At 37.8% G+C, this 24,422-nt stretch overlaps 1 protein-coding gene across 1 annotated transcript in view; it reads right to left on the bottom strand.

Annotated features, from left to right (window-relative positions):
* The window catches only part of GRID1 (glutamate ionotropic receptor delta type subunit 1), a 544,725-nt gene that overhangs the window by 216,637 nt on the left and 303,666 nt on the right, over positions 1 to 24,422 (bottom strand). Inside the window, exon 4 of the mRNA XM_037400885.1 lies at positions 21,843 to 22,048. Coding sequence (XP_037256782.1) covers positions 21,843 to 22,048 — 206 coding nt within the window. The remainder of the gene's footprint in view (positions 1 to 21,842; positions 22,049 to 24,422) is intronic.

Genomic DNA, 24,422 nt, shown 5'->3' with positions numbered 1-24,422 from the left:
GGAAACACTTACCAAGGGCATGGAGCGCTGAAATAACACTTCAGATCAGTCATGTGTACCATGTTCAACCTTTAGGGTTTTTTTGGTTTGGTTTTTTTTTTTTCTTACATTCTGATTTTATTTTTCAGGGGTTTATATTTAGCATTTCTTCCTCCCAAAAAACCCATGCAAGAAGTTGGGACTTCCATATAACAAGACAGTGAATTCACAACAAAGTTTTACATTGCAAATGAAGTGCAAGTTTTAATTATTTGAAACCCATATACTACCATTATATATTACAATGTAATACATTATTCATCTTAATTGCAAGTATCTAATTTCCAATGTAATGCCAATCTTCTCATAAGCATGAAATATCATTTCCTTGATTAACAGTTTTAAAATATATATTTTATTAGGTTAACTGATGTCTACTCATCAATAACTCATTCAAATGTGCTGAATAACCTTGCTCATCTATACTTCTGCTTAGGTCTAACTGGCAGATAATATGGAAAGGAAGATCAATGACGGACAGAAGTGAACTGTTCCATACTAGAAGTTGCCTGTGTCTTTAATCATCAGTGCTGTCAAAGGCAATGTAACTAAGAAAATCTTTAATCATTATTAGTAAACTTGATGAGTAGAGAAAAAAAACTGAATTGTAACCAGCAGAACTTGAATGATGGTAACTATCAGTCATTACAGTTTCAAAGTAAAAGGCATTTTCCATGTATCATATATTACACCAAATTAAATGTGTCACCCAGTCAAATAAAGGACATTGATTCATTGATAGAAGCCCCAAAGACAAATAGTACATCTGAATGAATCCATCAGTCTTTACAATTATTTAAAACAGCGTCACAGTATTTCATAGAAGTTTGAATTTCTCTTTGGTTGATTAATCATGCTGTTCTGTTCTGTATTGTTGCCTACTTTGCTTCATCACCTTATGATTAAACAAGCTGCATACATACTTTATGCTTCCTTTCTTCAGTTTCTTGCTATTTTTAAAAAAGAAATGGCTTTCCCAGAGCTCACCAGTGGTGTCAGTTTGCAGGACAACACAGACAGAAAGCCATAGTGTTTCTATATTAAGTAAAGGAACTTGAACTCAAAATGATAAGGATTCTCAAAAGCCAAGGAGAGTAGTAAGAAGAATTTAAATTACGAAATTGTATTTAGCAAGATGATGAATAAAAAGGGATGTAATAAAAATACACTGAGCAACAAATGATGCAGAGAAAGGAGCCTTTAGGCTGTTACTTTGTTTGCCTCATAACACAGTAAAAACATTTTTCTTCCATGACATTAAGTAAACTATAATTTTATGACAGAAATCACTGAGATCAAGAATTCAGCAAGCTTTAAAAAATAACTGACACTAACATGGTCATAAAATATGTAGAATTTAGAAAACTAATGGTAATAAACATTTTGGAACTGGTTGCAAATCTTACGTTATAGGTCCTCTCTCAAAGAGTACCAGCAACCTCAGCACGTGGGTTTACCTCCTCCAGAGCTTTCATGGTTTCCTTCAGCCCATGTGGTGCTGGGCATTAACAGAGCTTGATTTCATATTTTGCACCTCCAAAATCTGGTGTGGCCAGGCCATTGTTACACTGCAATGATTTCAGAGCTGAAAGTGCCAATTCACCCAACCCCAGGACATCTGAGGACATCAGGAAGGGATGGCTGAGATCATAATGATTCACTTCTTGGGTCTTAGCAATTGCTGTACGCTCTCCAGGGAACGCAAGGGTAATTTCAGATACACAAGCAGCCTGCCACACTGAACGCCTCTCAGGAAGTAATTACTTTTGGTCAATACCAGCTTATGTGCAGCAGTCTGGTAAGTGTTTGCCTAAAAGCAGCACACCACTAAGAAGCGCTTACCTTGTTTGCTCATTTTCACGGAGGGGGCACGGCACCTGCCACACCATTGCTGGGAATTTGCCTTCTGAGGGAACCGAGACCACCAGCGTGGTGGACCACAAAGCGTGGAAGCAGTTAGTCATAAGAAGGAAAGTGTTAAGAGGAAAACTTTCATGGCCTCTAATTTGACCTCCTGTCTGAGGAATGACAACTTAGCCCTGGGTAACGAATGCAGCCTGACACAGCAAAAGGTGTGGAGTCTTGCCTTGGATTTGAGCTGATGTAGATATGAAGATACAGACCTGAGATCGGAGGATCAGAATTTCCTATGGCCTGGTAGAGGCAGATACCCCTCGGTCTTGAAATGTCCAGGGTCTTTCCAGACCAAAGGGAATCCAACCATGGATTACAGTTGAAGCAAATGTTTAGCTCTACCAGTTGTGAAAAAAATAAATGTTTAGTATGTGACCCAAGGGTAAGAAATGGTACAGTGCTTCCCTGAGCCTGCTGTCAGCCTGAAAGAGTAATGTGGCACTGGGAATTCCCCTGACACCTTTCTGGACATACATTTTTAGAATCTTCATCCTAGATGCATTGGTATCAGCACAGGAAAAACTCTGTTTATCATAGAAATTAGAAGCGTTACTTAAGCACATATACCACTCCAGAATAAGTGCTAGGAGTCCATCCATACGCACCGTCATAGTCATTATTTCTTTTCAACACGTGACAGAAAAAAAGGTCTTTGTGATGTTGCTCTGTTATACAAGGTCCCAGTGTCATCCTCTGCCCAAATTTCCCCTCTAAAATTTACTTGAATTTTATTCCAATGGCATTTATCTCTGATTGACAAACTGAGTGGATTTTAAATGCCATGGAGTCATCTCTAACCAATCTGCTAACTGATATATGACCTGGCTTGTGCTAGAATGTGCTAAAAAAGAATTCAACACAAGGTAGTCAAACTGAAGTAACTGAACTATAGTCTTCTGCTTTATTAATACAGAGCCCCATTTCACCTAATTTCTCTTGACCACATGGCTTTGCATTTCAAAACAAACCCATTGGTAGTTGATAGATCCAATAGGGATGCTGGTTGTAAACTAAGTCCTCTTGACTTAAGTCAACAATCCAGCTCCCTGATTTCTCAGAAGCAACTGTAAAAACAGTGCAGAGCCTGCAACATTCACTAACAAACAAGCTAAGCATCTGAATTGCACTTTATTGTTGAAAGAATATGAAATAATGATAGCACTGCTACAAATCAAACAAGTGATAGAAAGGCCTGAAAGACACTAAATGTTCAAATTGCAGGTGTGGGAGACAGCTGTATCTGTAAACGACTGTGCATCTACCTTTTTTCTATTGATCTGCTTCTCCCAAGACCTAATTGAGCTACCGCAGGCAGGCAGGACAACTAATGAGTCATGGAAGAAGCTGAAATAACAAGCCATAAGGTTAAATCAGAGACTTGTGTTGTTTAGTATAATGTAGCTATCAATTTTCTCATTAAGAAAAACACTCTGTGATAAAACGCTAAAGTAAAACAGTAAAATAAAATCTGTCAAATGCCTCCAGGACTCTGCATACACTGTGCAGGTAGCTCAATACAGACATGACAACTTGGTATTGGCTGGGGTTTTTGATATCTAATGGCAGAAAATATGATCTAAGTATGACTTAAGCAGAAATTAGTATCAACTTCAATTCTTATTATCATTTTTCTATGAGAGGCATGTTATTAAGTGGAGTTCCTAATGTTTTTAAATTGTCTATTTATCTCAAAACTAGCATTTGCATGGCTAAAATAATTTTTGATCCTATAAATAAGCATCAGCCAACCCATTTTGAGATCCAACCAGACAAATAAAACATGGAAATCTCTGTTATACCCTCTTAACATCTTATTCTAAAGCAAGAACTACGGAGAACTGCACAGTCAGGGAAACGAGGATGAACACTGGGATCACTTCAGAGAGGGTATCACCACAGACTAAACAAGGTAAAGCAAAAAACAAATTTCAGAGGAAAATAAAATAAAATAGTGCCTTTAGCAAAACCCATATATTTTATTGGACAGAACACTTTATTGGCTGCATTTATTGATTTCTCTATTAAAACTCTTAAAGATTTTCTTAAAACTGCAGTTGCATAGAAAAATCAAAGTACACTAAGGAAGTGCAAGCAGAGAGAGATGGGCTTGGAAGTCTCTAGGTTGGATAATGTAAAGAAAATTAAATCAAGAAAACAAATAATGAGGTCTCTAGACAAAGACCAAGGAAATGTAGAACCACCACAGACACGTAATAACCCACATACTCCCAGGTGAACCACACAGTAAAGCCATTACCTTTCTCAGCCAGTACTCCTCTTTTCCACCTTATCCCTTGCAATCCCAGACTTTGGCAAATATTAAGGTGGGCTTGTGCCATTTCAGTTCAATATGCAAGATGCCAGCGTTGAAGATGTCTGGAAATACGGCTTATTTGCTGACAGGAGGCATTTTACCCAAGCACACAGAGGCTTTATTTTAAATTGCATTTAAAATTGTATCATGGCTTTCTAACAATACCGATGAACTGTCTAAATGCACAGTAAAGTATTCAGATGTGAAGAGGGTAGTTACATATCCAACACATAAATCATGAGTCCAGCTGTAATTATATGTTCAACACATAAACATTATAGTCTATGCTTACAAATTCATACTATATACCTATACCCATACTATTTAACTACAATGAACTCGATACACATTAACATTCATTATATCCAGTTATGGCCAATACACAAAAATAGATGTTCACTTCTATGTACACATGTATCCAGACCTTGCTTATGAGTTCGAGATCATTCATTTGTAGCTTTAGCAATGTAGCTAGCGAACTAGATTTCTATTAGTAGTAATTTTGATAGCTCATTTCTCATTTGGTAATTTTAGAGGGAATTTACTATTTACCGGCAGAACTAGCAGCTAACTCAAACCCCTCTCACTAAAATATATTTAAAATTCATTATTTGTTCATAACTATGCAAATTAAATACAAACAGGATTCTTTCAAGGCAAACCAGAAGACTCCCAAAAAACAAATACAAGTCCCTGCATGCTCTCTCTAAACTTGGCATTTGCTTTTCATCGTAAGCATGCCTTCTTGATGCTTTTGGTTAAAAAAAAATAAATTATATATATATATATATGTAATAGCAGAACAATAGAACAAGCAACACTCAAATATATGGGACAAGCAGAGGCTAGGAAAAATCAAGATGTTTCTTGCACCCTTTCACTCTGTGACACACTTGTTCTTAGACATCAGTGCATGTTACCAAATATTCATTTTCTGTACTAGTGTTACTGTCTTCTACCCAAAACAAGTATCACAATTTTCAGGCTCAACATTTTAGGACTTTCATTGAGCTCTGAGGTCTTGAAGGTGGAATACATCCTTATTTAGGCAGTTAGCCTCCCATTTAATCCTGCTGGCCTCCTCAACAGAGATGAGACGTAATGCGAATATTAGCTTTATGCATCTGCAGACAGTGTTTCTTGATCCCAGAAAGCATTTTCCCCACTTCTAACAAAATCCTGTGACCCTGCAGCCTTTCTTGCTGCTCCTCAGCCCGCTTTCAACTTATTCTTTAAGCACCACAGAGCACTCTCAGCAGCACATTCTGAATTCTTATCTTTACTCTATATTTTTGCTTTTGCTACCATCCCATGAGGTCTGATTTTATCTCTGATGCACAGTCAAATTGTTTCAAGTATTTGCTCCCAAATGGTTTGGAAATGTGTCAGGAGAATAAGAGGAAAAACAGCTCCTTTCTTGCTCTCAGAAAAAGAAAAAAAGAAAAAAAAAAAAAAAAAAGAGAGAGAAACAAAAAGAGCTGTTCTTGTTTTGAAGAAAAATTCAATAAATACACAACCAGAAGGCTCTTTACATAAATGTCTAAGCATTCCCTTTGACTAGACTTGTAATTTGAGAAGGAAAAGATGAAGAAAGCCTTCACCTGTAGCTCAGTCTATAGAGATCTTGTTTTGCCATTGAACAACAGCAATGCACTCAGAAAAGGGAGCGATGGAGAGCACTTCAAAAGCCTAATAAAGACCAGGTGGAAAAGTGGCAATTTCCACTTTCCATAGATACACTGAGAAATTCACTGCCGTTCTACATCTTGTTTAGCCTAACTGGGGAACTTAACATTAGGAGCCTGGTGATGTGCTGTGGTGGAGGTTATTTTCTGAACATGCATGCACTGCGCCAAAGACTGAGCAGGGACACAACCGTACAGGAAGGTATCAATTTTATCACAAGGTTTGGAAATCTCTCATGTTGCTTATTTAAAAGAGGGAAGACAGGTGGCTTTCTGTTTGGTTTTGTTTTCAAATAGGCGCCCCCATTCATTTTCATCCTTCAAACCACACCTTGCAAAAGAATTTAACTGTAAAATTGAGCAAACAGGCAACAGAAGAAATTATCATTGTCTAGCCAGCACCAGGTCACCATTTTCACTCAACAGAATGAAATAATAAGGATTTCAAATAATGATGTGTTTATATGTATGTGTATACACATCAACACTACTTCATGTAGTACATACCACTACTGCAACACAAATGATGGAAATACCACAATATGTCTCTAATGAAGAATGTTGTTATGAACAACTCAGTATATCAATTGAGATTTTCTTTCCAGAAGCCATTTCCACCATCATCAACATGTCGAAGCCTGTGGTTGCATCGGTCAAGAACACATCCTACTTAAGGGTCAGCCGTGGAAGCAAATTATTTGAAGCAATCAAGTGAAAGCAAGAGTTCATACCTTTTGTAAGAGCTTCTTAAATGAAGGCAAAGAATATTACAGCACAGAGCAGGAAAATTGTACCCAGTAGTAATGTGGCTGACCCACATCGACATTTAAAAGCTTTTTCTATGCAAAATGAATCTGAAGTCTGTGATCATTCAATATGGAACAGCAACAATCAAAAGGATTGTCCTTAAAACAATATATGACAGGATTTCATTGTACATTGCATAGGTACAGGGCAGGGGCAGAGAATCTAACATTACTCATCTCAGATCCACAGATTAAGTTCTATTGTGTCAAAAGTGTAAAATATCCTTAATTTAAATTTCTTAATTCCAACAGGTTTATTCATTTGGGTTTATGCCATTATAATCTGGCTCAAAATTCAGAGAAAGAACAATGGAAGCTTGTCCAGACTTTCACAGAAAATCTGCAACTGGTTTTGCCTGTTAAACAATTACTGTGAAATACTGATAGTTTGTGTTACTTTTTATATTCACATTAAATGGCTTTTGAGGCTGATTAGTAAAAACAGAGTGGAAACATCTCATCCTTCTCAGGAGCTAGTCATTGCTTGTAGTCAAGAAAGAACAAGAGATTATTCTTTGAATAAACGACAAAGTTAATGTATTTGTAAATAAAAACTTAATTCTGACCTGAAACATCACCCATTCTAGGATCTTGCCACAAGGGAGGAAAAGGAATCACGTATTTCTCCTCCAGCATTATATAATCTCAAAAGGTTAAGTGCAGAATTGCAGAGGTAGCTGAGCTCGCACGCAAACTCAGCTGAACCCAGGATTCTCACCAAAAATATTTCTAGCATTGAAACAGGGGAGTTTTACAGAGGCAGTGTCTGCAGGGAGCATCAAGAGGAAAGCAAGGTCAAGCTCAAATGAGAGGACTGGCACCAAATCTCTGGCTACCTTTGCTGCCAGAATTCTGTATGAATAGACTCAACCTTTCCAGAAGTCATCCTGCCAATAAATAGCAGCAGGAAATGCATAAAACCAGCCATTTTGATATAGTTCTCTTGCACATAAGAGGACTTCATGTACTCTTGTCAAAAGCAACAAAGAGCTGGAGCGAGTTTGCATGGGGTTTTCTTCAATAACATTTTGACATTCTTTAGAAGGTTCAGCTGATGAGCGGAAATGTCACTACTTGAACGAGGGCAAGACAAACGCAGCACGCTGCCATTCCATTTTCTCTTTCTCGTCTCACATACAGACGATGTCAGTTTGCCCAGTTTTTTAAAAGACAAACCCTATTCCTTGTTCATTCTTGCACACGACCAAGTGAAAATAACACAAGATTGAGGGAAAATGCGCACAACAGATAGGTAGGTTCAGGAGAAGGGCAGTGCTCCAGAATCATTAATTGTCCTCCTAATGTTAACACACCATATGGAAATGGGTCATTTGTGACAACTGAAGAACTTGTTGATTAACACATTCGCACAGTATTCTCAAACACTCATTATATGGATAGGTCAAATCCAAGACATTGACATGACTTGCCCAGTCATCTAAACTATTCATCCACTTAGCTTCTCTTGTTCTTATTGTAGAGGAATGAAGCTGGGTTAATTAATATTGATAGCATACAGCTGTGGGCTGGCTTCAGGGGCAGTGGGTTGGCTGATGTAGATAAGGTGCAGGTGTGGCTGGTTCTGTTAAGTGGTTGGGCAGCCAACGGAGAGAGAGCAGACAAGGAAGAGAGAGGAGGAAGAAGCAAGAGAGAAGACAGAGAGCGTGCCCTGGATGAGGAGAGACTAGGAGAAGGCAGCAGAGGGACTGGCATGAAGAGTATGTTGGTATGAGATGGTAAAAGACCTTGTTGCAGCCGGTTAGTTTGGAGAGTGCTGCGACACTTATTACTTTGCTCTCTGGTGCCTTATGAGCGTTACTGGATTTTATCCTCACATTTTTCCCTGTGATAGGAAGGAGTTATCCCTGAAATATCCATATAGTTATATCTACTGCAAATAGACTCTCCATCTCCCTAGTCTTAATCTAGAACATAAGGATCTGTTTGAAGACTGCTTATATTAACAAGTAAATCATGAGCATTAACAAAAGCAGTGTGATGCATACTATAATTTCCCACACTGCATTGTCTTTATCTTTATTACAACACAGCTGAAAAATTGCTGCTGCATTCTTATTCTTTTACATTAATTTAATTGTTTTAGAAACTTTAGTACCAAAGCACTTTTCTAACTCGCGCCTTTCTCCTGTTTGGTTGGTTGGTTGTGGGATTTTTCTGTTATTACAAATCCCCATTGCTATTTTTCCTGATCCTTCCACAAGCAAGTGACAGTGATAAACAATGAAATCCAGAGTCCTTGGAAAGCTGCTGCATCTTGGCTGGAACACTTTGCTGAAGTAACGGTAATTCCAGTAAACAAACAGGCAGATTCATTTGCAAATCAATATCAATGACCTGAGTGGGAAATTGGGGGGTGCCATTATGCCCTAGAGCAGCCAGCCCACTTAGCCTTTTGATTTAACTATTTACCCATGGCCACCAACAGTGTTCATAGCTCCAGTTATGAGGTAAAACAGATGGGACCTAAGGGTTCACTTTTAATTAAGGCAGTGAACATGAAAGCTTCAGTAGTTTGGGAAGATTTTATATATATATAATATATATATATAAAATTTTTGATCAAGGTGAAAATAATTTACTTCAGCTTTATACATAAGCAAAGCACCTTGATATGGCAGTTGTTTGACTGGGTCATTACCTCCCTGTAAAGATTCATATGTACTCTTAATTCTAATTTTAGATTAGCAATTGCAAGAGTGCAAACATATCTCATTAAGTGCCTATGTAGTTCATTTGAACATCAGCACCACTATTATTACTGTTAGGATCTCTTAAACTCATAATCTATTTATCACAACGGGAAATATTTGAAAGGGGAGCAAAATAAAGAGAACAAGAGAAAGGCATAAATTCTCTGGCTAGAAAAGCTGAATTTCATTTTTCAAAGTAGCAAAAACCAGAACAGAAATAAAGATTATGTACACTATGTTGTGGGACCATCAATGTGACTGTTATATGCCTGACATATAAGGCAGCTGCTACCAGCAATTCTAGCTGTCCGGTGTAGCTGCATTGATATAAAAAAATCTAATTGTTTTTATAGAGCTTGTGACTCCCTTTCACATTCTTATTAACCACTAAAATGGAAGTATCCAACCAGGCCTGTCTTCTGCAAGCACACCAGGAGGACAAGCCTCCAAAATGGCAAAAGCAACTCTTCAGCCTCAGGTTATTCACAAATTTGTTGATGCTTTGCCACTTCCACTCAGTGACTTCATGCAGGTTTGTTTTCCTTTTCAACAGGGATTGCATTGTTCCACAGATCTCATTTAGAAATCATGAATAACAGTTTCTGCACAAGTCACCATTAAACTATGGAGTGTTTTGGGACCAATGCCTGGCTGACTTTACCGCCCGTAGCGAAGCACTCCTTACGTTTCCCAGGAGGCCTCCGCACTTTGCAAGGATGCCAGCACTGGGGCAGCTTTTCGCTGCTTACCCTCGTATTCAGGCTTTGACCTTTTTTCATTTTACTCTTTGTGTCTTCACTGTTCACGGAAAATTCAGTGCCAATGAGCCTAAGAGAGGTGGGTTTTCTACACAGTCTCTGTTCCATTTGGTCAGCGTTGCAAGTCCCCTGCATGAAATAATATCCAATTCCAACAGGCTTTTAAAGATAGAATTCTCCACCTAGTTTAAACTGAAAGATGTTGACACTATTTGCAAATATCAGTAGAGCACACTGGAAAAGTGAACGTCCTCAATGAGCTGAAACAGAACAGCTCTGAGGAACTCACACTTTTTGGTTCATTTCTGCTCCAGTATCTCCATTTTCCTTTCCCTGCTGCACAGAACACAAACATTTACTCTCTGTTCTTCCGTATTTCCATGCAAGCAAATTCCTTCTTAAGTGACTGACCTGGGTCTAGTATATTATGCAAGGGTTTTTTTTCCTTTGGAAAGTTGGAAGCAAAATATGAATTATATATCAAGACCAATCACTCAAGGTGCTTTCCTAAAGAGTGTCCTTGGAATCCAGTTGCTATTTGCACACACATTAATAAAGTGCAAAGCTTTTAAATCTGATTGCTTCAAGTTGAATGGATGGGTCAGTGCCAAACAAATTGATCTCAATCACAAAGCATCATCTACAGCAAACTATAACTTCATTACAATGAAAGAGCTCAATTCAATAAATAAAATACAGATTTTTAAAGGTTATCTGAGCAGCTCTTTAAATGCTCTGTAGGACCATACGTGCAAGCCAGATTATTTATCTGAAACTGAAACCAACACACACTGTTCAAAGACAGTTTAAATAGTTGACACAGTGCGTATGGGTTAAAGGCTGTATGTCTGACAGAAGGATCACTGGACTGACAGGACTATCAGTTCTATCAAATTAAATGACTAAGGGTCAATGGTGGCAAAGTCATACGTGGCAGTATCAAATGAAAAGGTGACTTTTTGGGCAAGTTCTTGGTTTGACATTTAGAAATTCAGTGCCCAGTTCAGGTTAACTCCATAAATTGCCAATTTTCTCTGTACCCCCATGCCCCAGCCAGAAAAAAGGGGAGTGATAATCCTTTATCCCCACGTTTTATGTTCTGTAGGGATAATCATTAGGTACCTGCCTCAACAGAAAGAGATCAACTTTGAAAAGAAATTCTTGAAAAAAATGTTATGAAAATGTATCTTAACAAAACCCTGAACAAGTAGCAAACAAAAACAATGACAAAACCAGCAAATCCATGTACAGAAAGAAACCTGATTATATTTCCTTCTGTGAAAATTTCAGCATGAAGACTTCTCCAGTAAAGAGGCATTACTAAAAACTAAAACTCTACCAGAAATTGTTCTTATGACACAGAGTTTATGTCCTGCCCCACAGAAGACGTTGTCAGAGATGATTTTATTCTCTTAGCACTCACATTGCAAAGGAAATGATCCGAAAACCTGGGAAACTGCCTCCTTTCTCAATAAGGTTAATATGAAAGAATTTGATACATTGCTATTTCCTTCATTCAAACAAACAACCAGAAAAACAGGGAGCAACATCTCTACTGTCAGCTGATACACAGCATTCCAACAGCTGGAGAACAGCACACTAAGCAAACTGCATATCTGATAAGAACTGCAAAGACAAATAGGGCCAACTTCTAATTTGTCACTCTGGAGACCACACATTGCTCATCCCAAAAGATGATGCAAGGTCCAGCCACAACAAAGTGCTGCCACTGCCAGCCTGTCTCCTCATTCCAGACATGCAACGCATTCTAGTCCCTGCTACCTTTGAAGAGATCTTCCACACAGGTGCCATTGTAAGAATTAGAAGAACACCTTATTTACCTTCCTTATATACCTTTAAAGTAGTTTCTTCATCTGTTTCTCTTTCCGGGGGCCAGAAAGCATTTTAGGTCCCTCCTGCTCTCACACCCTTCATGGTTCTATACCTATGACAACCCCACTGTCCTCCCCTCTACCTGCAGACCCTTTAAAACACAGTTCACATGCACTGCCTTGAACCTCCTCTGCTGGTCTCCATCTGAGTTCTCTTCATTCTGGTTTCTACCTTCTGCGCTTAACTGAAACTGCTCCTACTGACATTCACTTTTCTTAGCCAAACTCTCAAATTGTTACTGTCTTCCCTTTGATGCTTTTAATACAGCTGATCCTATTTCTTCTGTTTATCAAACCTCCTTTTCCCAGCACTTCTCTCCTGGGTTTCCTATGCCACTCCTTTAGCACAGCCTCTCCAGGGGATACTTTCTGTGATGTTCTTCAAGACTCCAGAGAACAGTCCCACACTTACTTACTTTGTAATCACCTCTCTGTAAGTTAACTTCATCCAGTGAGCAAACTAGCAAAAAATGCACTGCCATTCACATACTGATGAGTCCTGATCTACTTCTCTGTGACACATTTTTCAAATTCTGTTCAGTCTAAATTGCTAGCCTGTTTTCTGGATATCCTCATAAGTTTCACACAGACAACAATGATTCCTCAACCCTCTCCCTTCAGCTAAAGGAAATACTTTTTCTCAGTCAAAATGGACAGCCAGAACATCAGACCTCACAATTTGAACTACAATCCAAGCGTCATCTTTGACTCTTTTTCAAAGCCTCTCATCCAAGGCAAGCCAAAAATCCACAGATTCATTAGACATAACCTTTCTAATAAACAGTTCTTTTTACCCATCCGTAATGCTAAAATTCCTTTCCCAGCTCAGATGACATTACTTATTGATTACTACAAAGTTCATCTTTCTGACCTTAAGAATTGCAAGCTGCTCTCATATCTCACTAAAATTTCTGCTACAAAGAGGATCTCTAACCTCTTGCTTTGATCATTTCACCCATCTCTTCATATTGCTTCAATAGCTCCCTTGTTATCTATCATATCAAAGATATGCTAACTGTCTTCCTTTCCAACAGCATATACTTCCCACCACCGCCAGTCTTCCAGGTTACCTCTAATTCATCACCAAGATTCTGGCCTTGATTTCAACCTTCTTCACCTACTGCTATTTATTAAAAAAAAAAATCCACAAGTATCTTAAAAATCCCTGTGGTTTGTTGTTTTTTTTTTTTCTTCAAAATGCTGTTTTCTAAGATCCTGGTATGAAGACGTATTTCTGTCATTGAACAACACTCATCATCACTCCCTTTTATTCCCCAGATATCTCTTTTTGTCATCTCTTGACCACTGTAAATTCTTTGGAGACACATACTCATACAGCATCTAGTAAAACAACATCCCAATTCATAATAAGACATTCAGGTATAACACGCATAGTAGTTATAATAGCACCAGCAATACTAACAGTAGCACTAGGAAAAATAATTATTAGCATAGGACTGTACTCTTTTTCCAAAACAACTCTTAAACCTTTTCTAATTTTTAAGGTATTTGCCACCCTCCAAGGTGCAAAGGTAAATGAACTGACACATCATGCTTTATGCTGATGATATGCTATATTTGTTTGACACAGAACACTCTTTGCCTGAGGAAAAAACAATCTTATTGCAGTTACCACACTGTCTCAAGTTATAAGCTTAAATTTAATCAGATCTAACTGCTTGTTCTTGATGAACAAGGTTCTAAAACGTTTCTTCCCTTACATTTCCAGAGAGCTCTCATGAGCCTCTATTTTTGGTATTTGTTCTAGGAGCTCTACACTGAATTGTGAAAAAATGGGCATAACATTGTATCCTACACACTGGGCAACACTGCATCAACAACACTAACCCTTGCACCTACACTGTGCATTGCCTACCCAACAGAGAAATAATTTTAAGAGAAACAGAGCATACAGTCCTAGGGCACCTTGCTTGGGATTAATCTTCTCAAGCCAAGGTAAATCTTACCCAAGCTTTTCTCTCACACACAGAAAGCATTATACTGTATACTGCAAGCAATTAGTGAAGGCTTAAATAATTTTCCAAATTAGTTTGAAACTAAAAATAAGTCTTGGGTAAATATCATTTTATTTCACCTACTAAAAGTGATTAAAAACCTCCTGTGAAAAGATGCAAAGCAGGTGCAAATTATTATTAGCAATTATTACTCATCTCTTCTAAGGATAAATGGCTGCCTTCTGTAACCTCTGAAACAACTAATGAAATGAGTCAGTGATTTTCTGAATCCAGAACACCAGGTCTAGAAGTGCATTTTAGGGGAGAGATGACTGACTGACTGACTGTGCTTAGAGACACTTGCAGATGTGTCCATGGAAAAAAGTCAACCTGCAGTACACACTGGTGCTGAAGGTTCATAAATTGAATATATATTAATTGCAGTACGTATTTTATAATCTTCAAAAACAAGCTGCCCTAGCACAGTAAACTGAACAGTTCACAGAATTTATATGAAAAAGTAAAACTGGAAGATGGAAAATAGCTTTTGTATGGTCATGACTTTTTTCCCCTGATTTTTATAAGGCAAATGCATTTTCTATGCGCTTGCACTGCTTCTGCTAGTGTCTTACAACAGGTAAGCACTGGTATAGTGATCAAATGGAAATGCAGGACCATATTTTAAAATTACTCATCTGTAATTAATTAGTAATCTCTTCTTTCTGGTGAATTATACCTAAATTGCAGAAAATTATCCTTGCTGGGAATGACAAAGTCATCTGCAGATTTGCAGGATTTTAGAGAAACATTTTGCATGTACTTATGTATTATCATGACCACAGGTATGTCAGAGTATTTGGTGTAACTTTCCACTATATTAAAAAAATACATCTATAAAATCTTTATCTTTAAATTGCATGGTATTCCAGGAGTCAGTTGAATAACCTGAAATAAAATAGTTTGGAAAAAACAGCCACAAAGCTGGAAGTGAGCTTAGGTTTTGATAGCCTTGGTCTGGGTTTTTTAGGGCTAACTATAGAGTTGCCCTGTCTCAGCTCTTGCAAAAGCCGGCACCGGGTGCTATTTGAGACAGCACTAAAGAAAGCGAACTGCATGTGGCCCAATCCTAAACTTCTGTGTTTTCAAGTCACTAATAGCTCCTCTTCCTTCCAAAAAAAGCCCCATAAATACAGCCCTGCCTGACAGCTAGAACCCCCCAGTCTGGAGGTTAAATCTGTGGAGGGAGCTGTGTCTGGAACTGACAGTCTTAACGTGGGGCTACCCTGGATGGAGAGTCGAAGAACAGTGACACAGCGCTGCAGTAACCCCAGCTCCTGTTTCCAGGACGTGAACGTCGGTCTCCACATCCCATCGCCTTCCACTGTACAGAGCTGGCAGCTTTTTCAGGGCTCCCCATAGGAGCAGGCTTGCCTTGCACCATGCTGTTCAGCTCCCATTACAGTGGGACAGAGGAAAGAAAAAAAATATAACAGATGAGAAAATTAACAAAAAGAACAAAATGGAAAGAAAATGAATGGCTGAAAAATAACAAATGAATGAAAATTAATGATGCTCACAAGACAATTAGAATTTAATTTAAAATATTTCAACAATTTTGTCAGCTAGATATTTGGCATAGTTTCCTTTAGATCCGATATCCTTGCTTGTGGACAGGAGCAAAACATGAGCCATGTTTTAGCAACTGAACACCTGGAATGAAGCAAGGACCCAGAAGTATGCTGAGGATTAAGCATCTGGAGCAAGAGGAATGCCCAGCTCCTGTACATACAGATTTAATGACATTTAAAAATAAATGATCTCTTATGCATATATGCCCAGTCATCAGATTCCAAATATGAGCTGAAAAATCTAGTTCCTTCAGATCAGACATATTATTACTGACACTTGGGGACTTAGTAATACTGCTAGTAAAGCAGTTTCTAGACTCATAAGGACTTTGTGTAACTCTTGCCAATGTATTCAGTCTCCATAATTTTTTTCTCAATCGACCCACAAAGCTTCACAAAACTGCTATCAGTTATTGTTAGAGATGAATAACATTGGATTCAATCTTCATGTTTCTCATAATTTCAACATTCAGGTTCACAATCTGATGCCATATTATTAGTGGAGTTAAAAAAAAAATTAAGATTATTGTCACTTAAACATACTCGCAGTAGTAAACGGAATGTCATTGACATGAAATGTATAATTACATTACATGAAATGTATAATGACATTCATATTTAATTAATAAAGTCATGTATTCACCAAATTATGATTTTTTCCCCCTTTTCACATTGGCTACAAAACTGTAACGACATATGTACGTGATTGTTCCAAACATATTCTCACAGTAATCCCATAGCTCGGAACAATCACAGTGAAATAAAATACAGCTGGGTTTGTGGTTTTGGGTTTTGCCCGGTGGAAGGAAACCTGCTTCTAAGCTAATTTATGCTAAAATGGGAGGCTTTGTTTTAAGAGTTTAATGAGGTTTGCTTGGATTTAAATCATAGTTATTATTCTTATTAAGCACAAAATCTCTTACTGTATTGCAAATATCAACAATACCAGACTTTAGCTTGGACAAAGAAATAGAAAATCCGAGGTAAATTTAGAAAAAATAAGGTGGGTATAATTTAACTTGAAATATTGAAAGAAGAATGTATTATTTCTACAGTTCTGTTACCAGCACTCACAAATCATTACCAGTTCTTTAACCAAAGAAATTGCCTTCTAAAAAAAGAAAAGGCACAATATTTTTTTCCCCAAATTGTTCAGCAATATTTCAAGATCTTTATATACTCTATATAGAACAGAGATAGGGACTGATAGGCCGAACACTGGCAACATAATGATATGTACACCAATATGAAATGCCAAGTGCCAGAAAATTAGTATTAAACATTTTTCCTGTTAAATTCTGAAAAGTAAAGGTCTCTGCTTCCTCTGAAAAACCATTTCATACAATTGCTTGTGGGTGCAGACTGTTCAAGATGCCATAAATATTTCCTGCAGCTCCAGTCAAGTAATAGCATGTCATCAGCTGCACAAGGGAAAGAGAAGTCCGAAGCATTGGTCACAAGTGCCAACTGGGAGCGCTCTGGGAGTAAGGTACTCAGCATCCTCAAGAACCAGGCATGAAGGAAGCCCAGAAATCAGCATGAAATGATCCCAAAAGCATAAACCAAAAGCAGAATACCTGTTTGGTTTTGGTTTGGCTTTGGGGTTTTGTGGAGTTTTTTGTTGTTCTTTTCAAGAACCAGTCAGAACATTTGATATGAACTATGGTAAAAGAGAAACAGAGCGCAGTCTTGTTTTCCAGTGAGGACACAGGTGACTACATAAACAGGGCAAACATAATTTACAACTGTTTAATAAACTCAGAATTATTCTGGAAGTTTATAGCTTCAGCTCAAATAGGAATTGCAGAGATTCAGATAAGCCTGCTGCAATAAGACAAGGTTTTAGCATTAATTTTTAATGCAATTAATCTGCTCTCTTTTAGTATTAAATGGGTGTTTTTAAAACTTGTTTGCTGTATTAGGCATGCAAAGAGTTCTGCTTTCAGCTGGTATGCTGCAGGGATATGCATATATACCAGCAACCCTATTGCAGTAAGCTTACACGCAAGACAGACTCACAAGTAATGGTATCATTTTCAAAGATGCACCTAAATGGAAACATTTTTCACTTCAGCGAAGCTGCCAAAAATCAAGTAACACTGCTACAGGTTTTGTAAAACCAAGAATTCCTTCTCTTTGCAAATCAATAACCCCATGCAACTGTGCTACAGCCTCCATTATACTGGTTTTCAAAGGTAACGGTACTAAGTAGAATGACTGAAGTCTATAGAGCAACTGATACTGCCTCCAGTTTTAAAGCAGCATCTTATTAAAATATGTATCCAAAACAAACCGTATGTGTTCTGTGAAGAAGAAAAAACACAATCCCTCCACAGCTGACAGTTATTGCACACTACAACAGGAAACTTGAGAAACACTGACTTCCTCCCCTTCAAACACGTTGTATACAAAATGTACAAAGTCTGAATTTATTCACACAACAAATGCTTCCTGATACATCTTCAGAAGGACCCCTGGGTTATCTAGAACGTCCTTCAAACTAGTTCAGGAAGGACTACTAGTTTAAGGTACCCGAGTGTTTTATCTAGTGAAGTCTTGAACATCCTGAAGAATGATGCCTCGCTGACCCCTCTCGCCGAGCGCTCACACTGTCTGACTGACCTCCCTGTTGTAAAGCATTCCCTGTTTAGCTTCAGGTCATTGCTTCCTGTTAGACCACCCATGATCACCTTAAATAATTCCTCCTCCTCCTCTTATGTTTCTTCTCAAGTATTTGTCAGTTTTATTTCCTTAGGCAGGCTGTATATAGAACATTCCTCAGACCTGTCTTCATAGGTCATGCTCTACTATTCTTTTATCATTTTTGTCACCTCTCTGAGCCATTTTCCATGTATTCATGTCACTATGTAGTATAGAGCCCTTCATGATAGAAGTAATCCATACAAATATACCTCTACTTGCAACCAAAAAAAGCGTATTCATTGGTAAGTGGAAAAGGCAGGTGAAATCTGTCTGTCACAAAGAGAAAGCCTTTTGAGTCTCAGATGCTATGTCCGAGCCAAAGAGACTAACATGAATAATATCTTTTATATTTTATATTTATGTTTAATAAAACTCCTCCCCATTCCCAAATTACTAGTTTTTCTTCTTTTCTTTCCATATATTGTCTTGCAAGGAGATAACATAGTCTTCCAAAAAGAAAATAATTTTTGCTGTTACATGCCATACCTGTTACAATTGAGACTGGGTTTGCATACGAACTGAACAATGGCACCAGGCCAAATATATCAGGGCAGTTTGCAGGTGAAGGAGTGAACATTTTTCTCAAAATGATTAAGGAAGGACACTCTTTAGATTAGGTTTGCTTTAATCCCAAAGTGACCTTTTAATGCAAAACCTAGCATAGTTAACGTTTTATAAATGCATTTACCTTCTGTTTCCTGAATAACGGTTGACTCCATGTTTATACCCACACCATTGAAAAGGTACTTTTTTCCTCTCTCCCTTTCTCTATTCTTACAGTCAAAGCAGTTTTATAGCAGAATAATAGACCCTGAAAACTTATGAAATGTCAGTAATTTCTGCTGCAGTAAGACAGAACCAGGCATTGAGGATGTTAAGCCAGTAAAGTGAAAATGATGCCTAAACAAAAATTAAAGAAATAATCCTAAAATAACATTCTTCTACGATTTAGAAAATTTTTCATGTATGAGATGTCAAAGCCTCCTAACTCTGTGCATCCAAAATCAAATGAGAACTCTCTGTCCCACCCAAGAGATAAGTGAGGCTGAAATCTGAATCCATATTTTTAACAGGAAAAATGTATCATTTGCAATATCTAAACAGGCAAAATAACTCTTCTACCAGCTTCCAATGGCTCATATCTATGACTTGTGCTAAGAAAAATGTGTAAAAACCATTCATATCAGCGTTCATAAACCAGACACTCTCCAAGATAGTCTCTTTTTTTTTTTCTGCATTCCACAGGAGGGTTTGTGCGCAACACCTGGTTTTTCTGAAGAGATGTTATTAGCCAATAGACTTTAATAAGTTCTAGCTGAAGTTTTTCAGACACTTTCCCCCTGCTACACAACACCAACTCCACTCAGCAAAACTGAAAATCTTAAGAAACCTCTTTTTAACATGGACTTTTAAATTTCCAGAAATTTATGAAAACAAAGCTTTAAATCCAATTTCTTCTCTTTGTTCTTAAGTTATTTGTAACTTGAGTTAAAATAGAAAAGATGAAAATATAGCCAAAATTTAAAATTAAAGCGTTTGAATTTTCTTCTCACTTTCCTACTTACATTTTTGCAGACACCTAGATTTTTTTCCCCAAAAAATTAATAAGGGAAATTTTTTCAAAACCTCAAATAACTTCCAAGGTGACCAAAAGCACTTACTGCTGCACATCGTGAATGATGTATTTCTGTAAATTATGTAAGAATACATATTTCATTTAAGCTGAAAGTTGTTATTCTAGACTGTCTGAAATTGTGCTGTAGGGAATTAGTTGCCTTTATTGACTGAGATACTGAGGAATCATCGTTAACTTAACTCTCCACAAAACGTAAGCCCAGCCTCCTCTAGCAAAGGATTCTTCCCTACGAGCACCTCTCATCTCAAGCCTTTTGAGAGTTCTTTTCTAAGGTTTAAATTTTCTTTTATAAAGCTTTTCTGAATCAATCAAGATTCAATATGGGAAGATTGCCAAATAAATTACTTTCCATTTCTGCCCACAGTTAAACTCCTGCAGGGATCCGGAAATATATCAGGATCATTAGCCTTAATGCCTGTAATACACACTGCTTTAAGGCGAAGTGAGTAGTAAAACAGTTTAATACATTAGCCCCTACACTCGAGAGACCTGCAGGGTCCTGACAGTGCACGCATGTAACTTTTACAAATATTTCTGGAGTCTCGTGCATTAAGGATGGACAGACATTCTACCCAGCTTAGGTCTGAATAAAACATATATGTTGATTTCTTCTTTTAATACCCGGTTTGGATACTTTCTTATGACTCAGCGGAAAACTAAGCAATGCCTTATTTTTACTGGAGGCCTGTTATGAAGCAAATAAAACCACTGACTGAGTTGCATATAACTTACTATGCTTTGATGGCAAGTACTCCCTCATTCCTCTGCTGAAAATCTCTGTGTATGCACAAACACAAGTAGAACTTGTCCCTGTGCTTAGTCTTTCCCAAGCTACCCATCTGCTTCATTTACTTATGACAAAATTTACCCTATTATTTTAAAAATCACCAATGAACATAAGTTTGGAAAATTTACTTATGCTGATATAAAACCCCCAACTTAATAAGCTAATTTGTCTTTTTATTTCTTCTCCCCACGCCCACTCCCCCACCCTTTAACAGGCTTTGATGCAGCAAAGCTGATAAATGGAAACAGGTCGCATCCATAATTTAATTTCTTGATTCAGTCTTATCCCTGGTTACTTAAAAAGTTAAAAATAACCACACTTCATTGCCAAATTGTTACCTAATGACTACACGTAAACTTATACTGAGGATCCAACTCTCATTCTCAACTCTGACACAGAAAGCACTGTAAAATAATTCAATATTAAAAAAAAGCTGGATAAAACTAATTAATGCCAAAAATTTGCCCACAGTGCAACATTAATTACAAGTTTGCCAAACATCTATGTCCCTGTCCTAATTAGCCTCGTTGATTTCAAGAAACCATTAACAAAAAAAAGACAAACATAAAATTCCCACTTCATACTGGATGAAAACCTCTGTGATTCAGCTTTCAAACATCAATAACATGCCCTTTAAAAATAAATTTAGAGATTTCCGCAATAAAGACACAGGCACATTATGTTTCACTCCTGATTTTCTGGTCACTTATTGACAGTGGTTGAAATCCAGGTCAAAAGCATCAGTATGGAAGACAACAAGAAAAGAAGAATTGCCCCACAGAACTCCATATTATATTGAAAGTGCCCATCTGCCCCGTTTGCATTAACCACGACATACACGTTACACGAAGTACCTAAGGCTTCAATTCTCTGGCACTAGAGTCTGACAATCTTATTTGACATTGAACCACCAGCTCTGTCAAATTCTACCACTTCAGAAAACACAGCAAAGTATCACAAAAGTCATCATACATGTTCCTGAAATATTGATAATAAGAACTACTGTGCACTGACCTCATTAATAAAAGTCTGGGCTCCCCGTGGGCTTAGGAGTAAGATAGCCCTTCGCAACGTGTCCCGATAGCGGTTCAGTTCTTCTGTTTTCATGGTAGTGAAAAGGTTGGCAAAGACTCTGCTGATGTTCCTGTCCACTTTTTGTAATGATACGTCAAGTCCCAGTCTTGAGGCCTGATCGAGAAATCCCTGCAGTCCGCGTATATCTGTAACACAGGAGGAGAAAAAAAAAAAAAAAAAGAAAGAAAAAAAAAAAAAAAAGAACCGCTGCATCAACCTTCGCCAGTTAGGCAAGCATCACTAATTAGGTGGAAAAAGGCTTTTTAAACTTTTTTTCCTGCAGTGCTGTCAGAAGGAGAGTATTCCACACAGCCATCTTCCACAGCTCCCCTTCATAGCCAACGCCAACAGGAAAACTCCATCAATTACCTTTCCCCAGAGGCCTCTGAATGACTCTCGGGAAATGCCAGTGCACGCGGTTTGGTGGCTGTGCACACCTTCCCAGGAGCTCAAGACCACAGGGCTTAACTCTGCCCAAACAGAAAGGCAGTCCCACCCCAGCAACATCCCAGTTCAACTGCAGAAATCCAGGAACAGATGAACAAGCATGGGGATAAATCACTCACCCCTAAACTTCTCTCCTTCTACCACAACCTGTCTTACATAATAAGATCATGCTTGCTTTTTCAAGAAAAAAAATTACAATACCCAGAATATATACGTCCCTCCTTTTGACTACTTCCCCCCGCCCCCTTCCTCTCCTATAAATAACCAACCCAACCAGAGGTTTACCATTAACCTGAACCTATGGAACAGTATACAAAGCCCCAGACTATTAGAATATGTTATGGTGTAAAAAAATTGGTTTTCAACTGAGTAAATAACGCAAACAAGCCCCTTCAAAACCAATTCCTTTGAGCTCTGCCCCTCACCTTCAGGCTAATTGAAAAAACACATTCGCCTACCCACATTTGTTAGGACATTAACATGGAGGAACACACATTTCGTATTATGTTTATCCTGAAATCTACTTGTTCAAACTGTACTCTAGAATCTCAGTATTTTTCTACCATAAATGTCTGAGTTTTTATTTGGTAGTGAAATTTAGAGCAAGAAAAAGGTCAAAGCTTATACTGAACAGGGTTGCTCTCAAAATTAACAGTGACCTGATCACAGCTGCACCATGTCATTAGGAGCCCTTAGTTTTCTGCGAAACATGTATAACTTGTCTTGAATAAGGAAGTATTGAACCCTCTTTTCTCACATTCATTTCTCACACTTTTATGATCAAATTTCAGCTCATGAGTGAAGCCAAGTGGTCTAAGAATACATTTTTTGTTCCCATAATAAAACACGCTCTTCAGAAAACTTTACTATAACTCTAACAATGTAAACTAGATTTTAACAGCTGATGGATTTGTAATATTTTTTATTTTTTAAAAAATCCTGGAAGGACACATCTACTGATGAAATCCTAAGTATCAGTACTACAGACACTACTAATGTCAGAGGACTGAGAACCAGCCTGATTCAAGTCCACAGCATTCCTTACTGCCCCTCTGAGTGGGCTCTTAGACAGCCACCAATCTCGGTGTTGCATGGCCGTGAAATAGACAAGTGAACTTCTTTTTTCTCCTGCTAAAAAATCATTGTATGAAACCTGATACAAGCAACATCTTACAAGGACACACCAGTTAAAGAATTTAGCCCATGTACAAGTGCAATGTATTAGGGTCAACATGGTAACTAGCAAACATTAGATCCAAAGAAAAGCACTGAAAGTTACTTTCTAAACACAGAAATTACAGAAAATATTTTTTTTTTTTCTGAATTACAGAAAACATCAGAAAGTTACAGAAATTAAGCTAGGGAAGTGCCCACCGCAGCAGACACTTCGTTGCCTTTCTAACTCAGGTTTAGCTGGCATAATCGCTATTGAGCCAACCCCGCCATCAGGAAGGTGCACTCGTGAGGGTTGGTGTTTCGCTGATGACTTAGACAAGTCTTTAGCAGCTTTATCACACTGTCAAATAACTGCTAGACTTGCTTACTGGCTAAAATCCCGAGTCACTGAGGAAAGGAAGGGGCTTATTCTTATGTAGGCATTTCTGGAAAATGCCAGAAGACTTTAGTACTTGTATAACTGCTAAATATTGCAGGTGCACTGAAATAATGACAGTGACAAACAATTGTTTACAGGTTAAAGTATTTACTAAAAAACTGTCAAGCTAAGTTTGGATTTTGCCAATTTAAAATTCAGTAAACTAGCATTCATTACTACACCTGTGCTCACTTTATGGATCTGTGATACATGAAACACAGAGGTATTTCTTTTAATGATGTTTAGTCCTTCAAAAATCCTGCAGTGCTTGACAAGCAGTAACAAAATTCCTTTTTTTATACTTTGGTAATGACTTGCCTTTTTGTGTAAGCATCTAAAGTTATCCCTGCACAAACAAAAGCTGTTCACAAAAGATTAACTGTGCTGATATTGCTCTACGTTTTCAGCTGACCTGCTGAACTACAGGTTAGAAACACTGTTATAGACCAGGGAAAAATACTTGATGCACATGGTAAGAT

This window comes from Falco rusticolus, chromosome 9, assembly GCF_015220075.1.
Source record: "Falco rusticolus isolate bFalRus1 chromosome 9, bFalRus1.pri, whole genome shotgun sequence".
Lineage (NCBI taxonomy): Eukaryota > Metazoa > Chordata > Aves > Falconiformes > Falconidae > Falco > Falco rusticolus.
This window is presented reverse-complemented; position numbering and strand designations above follow the sequence as displayed.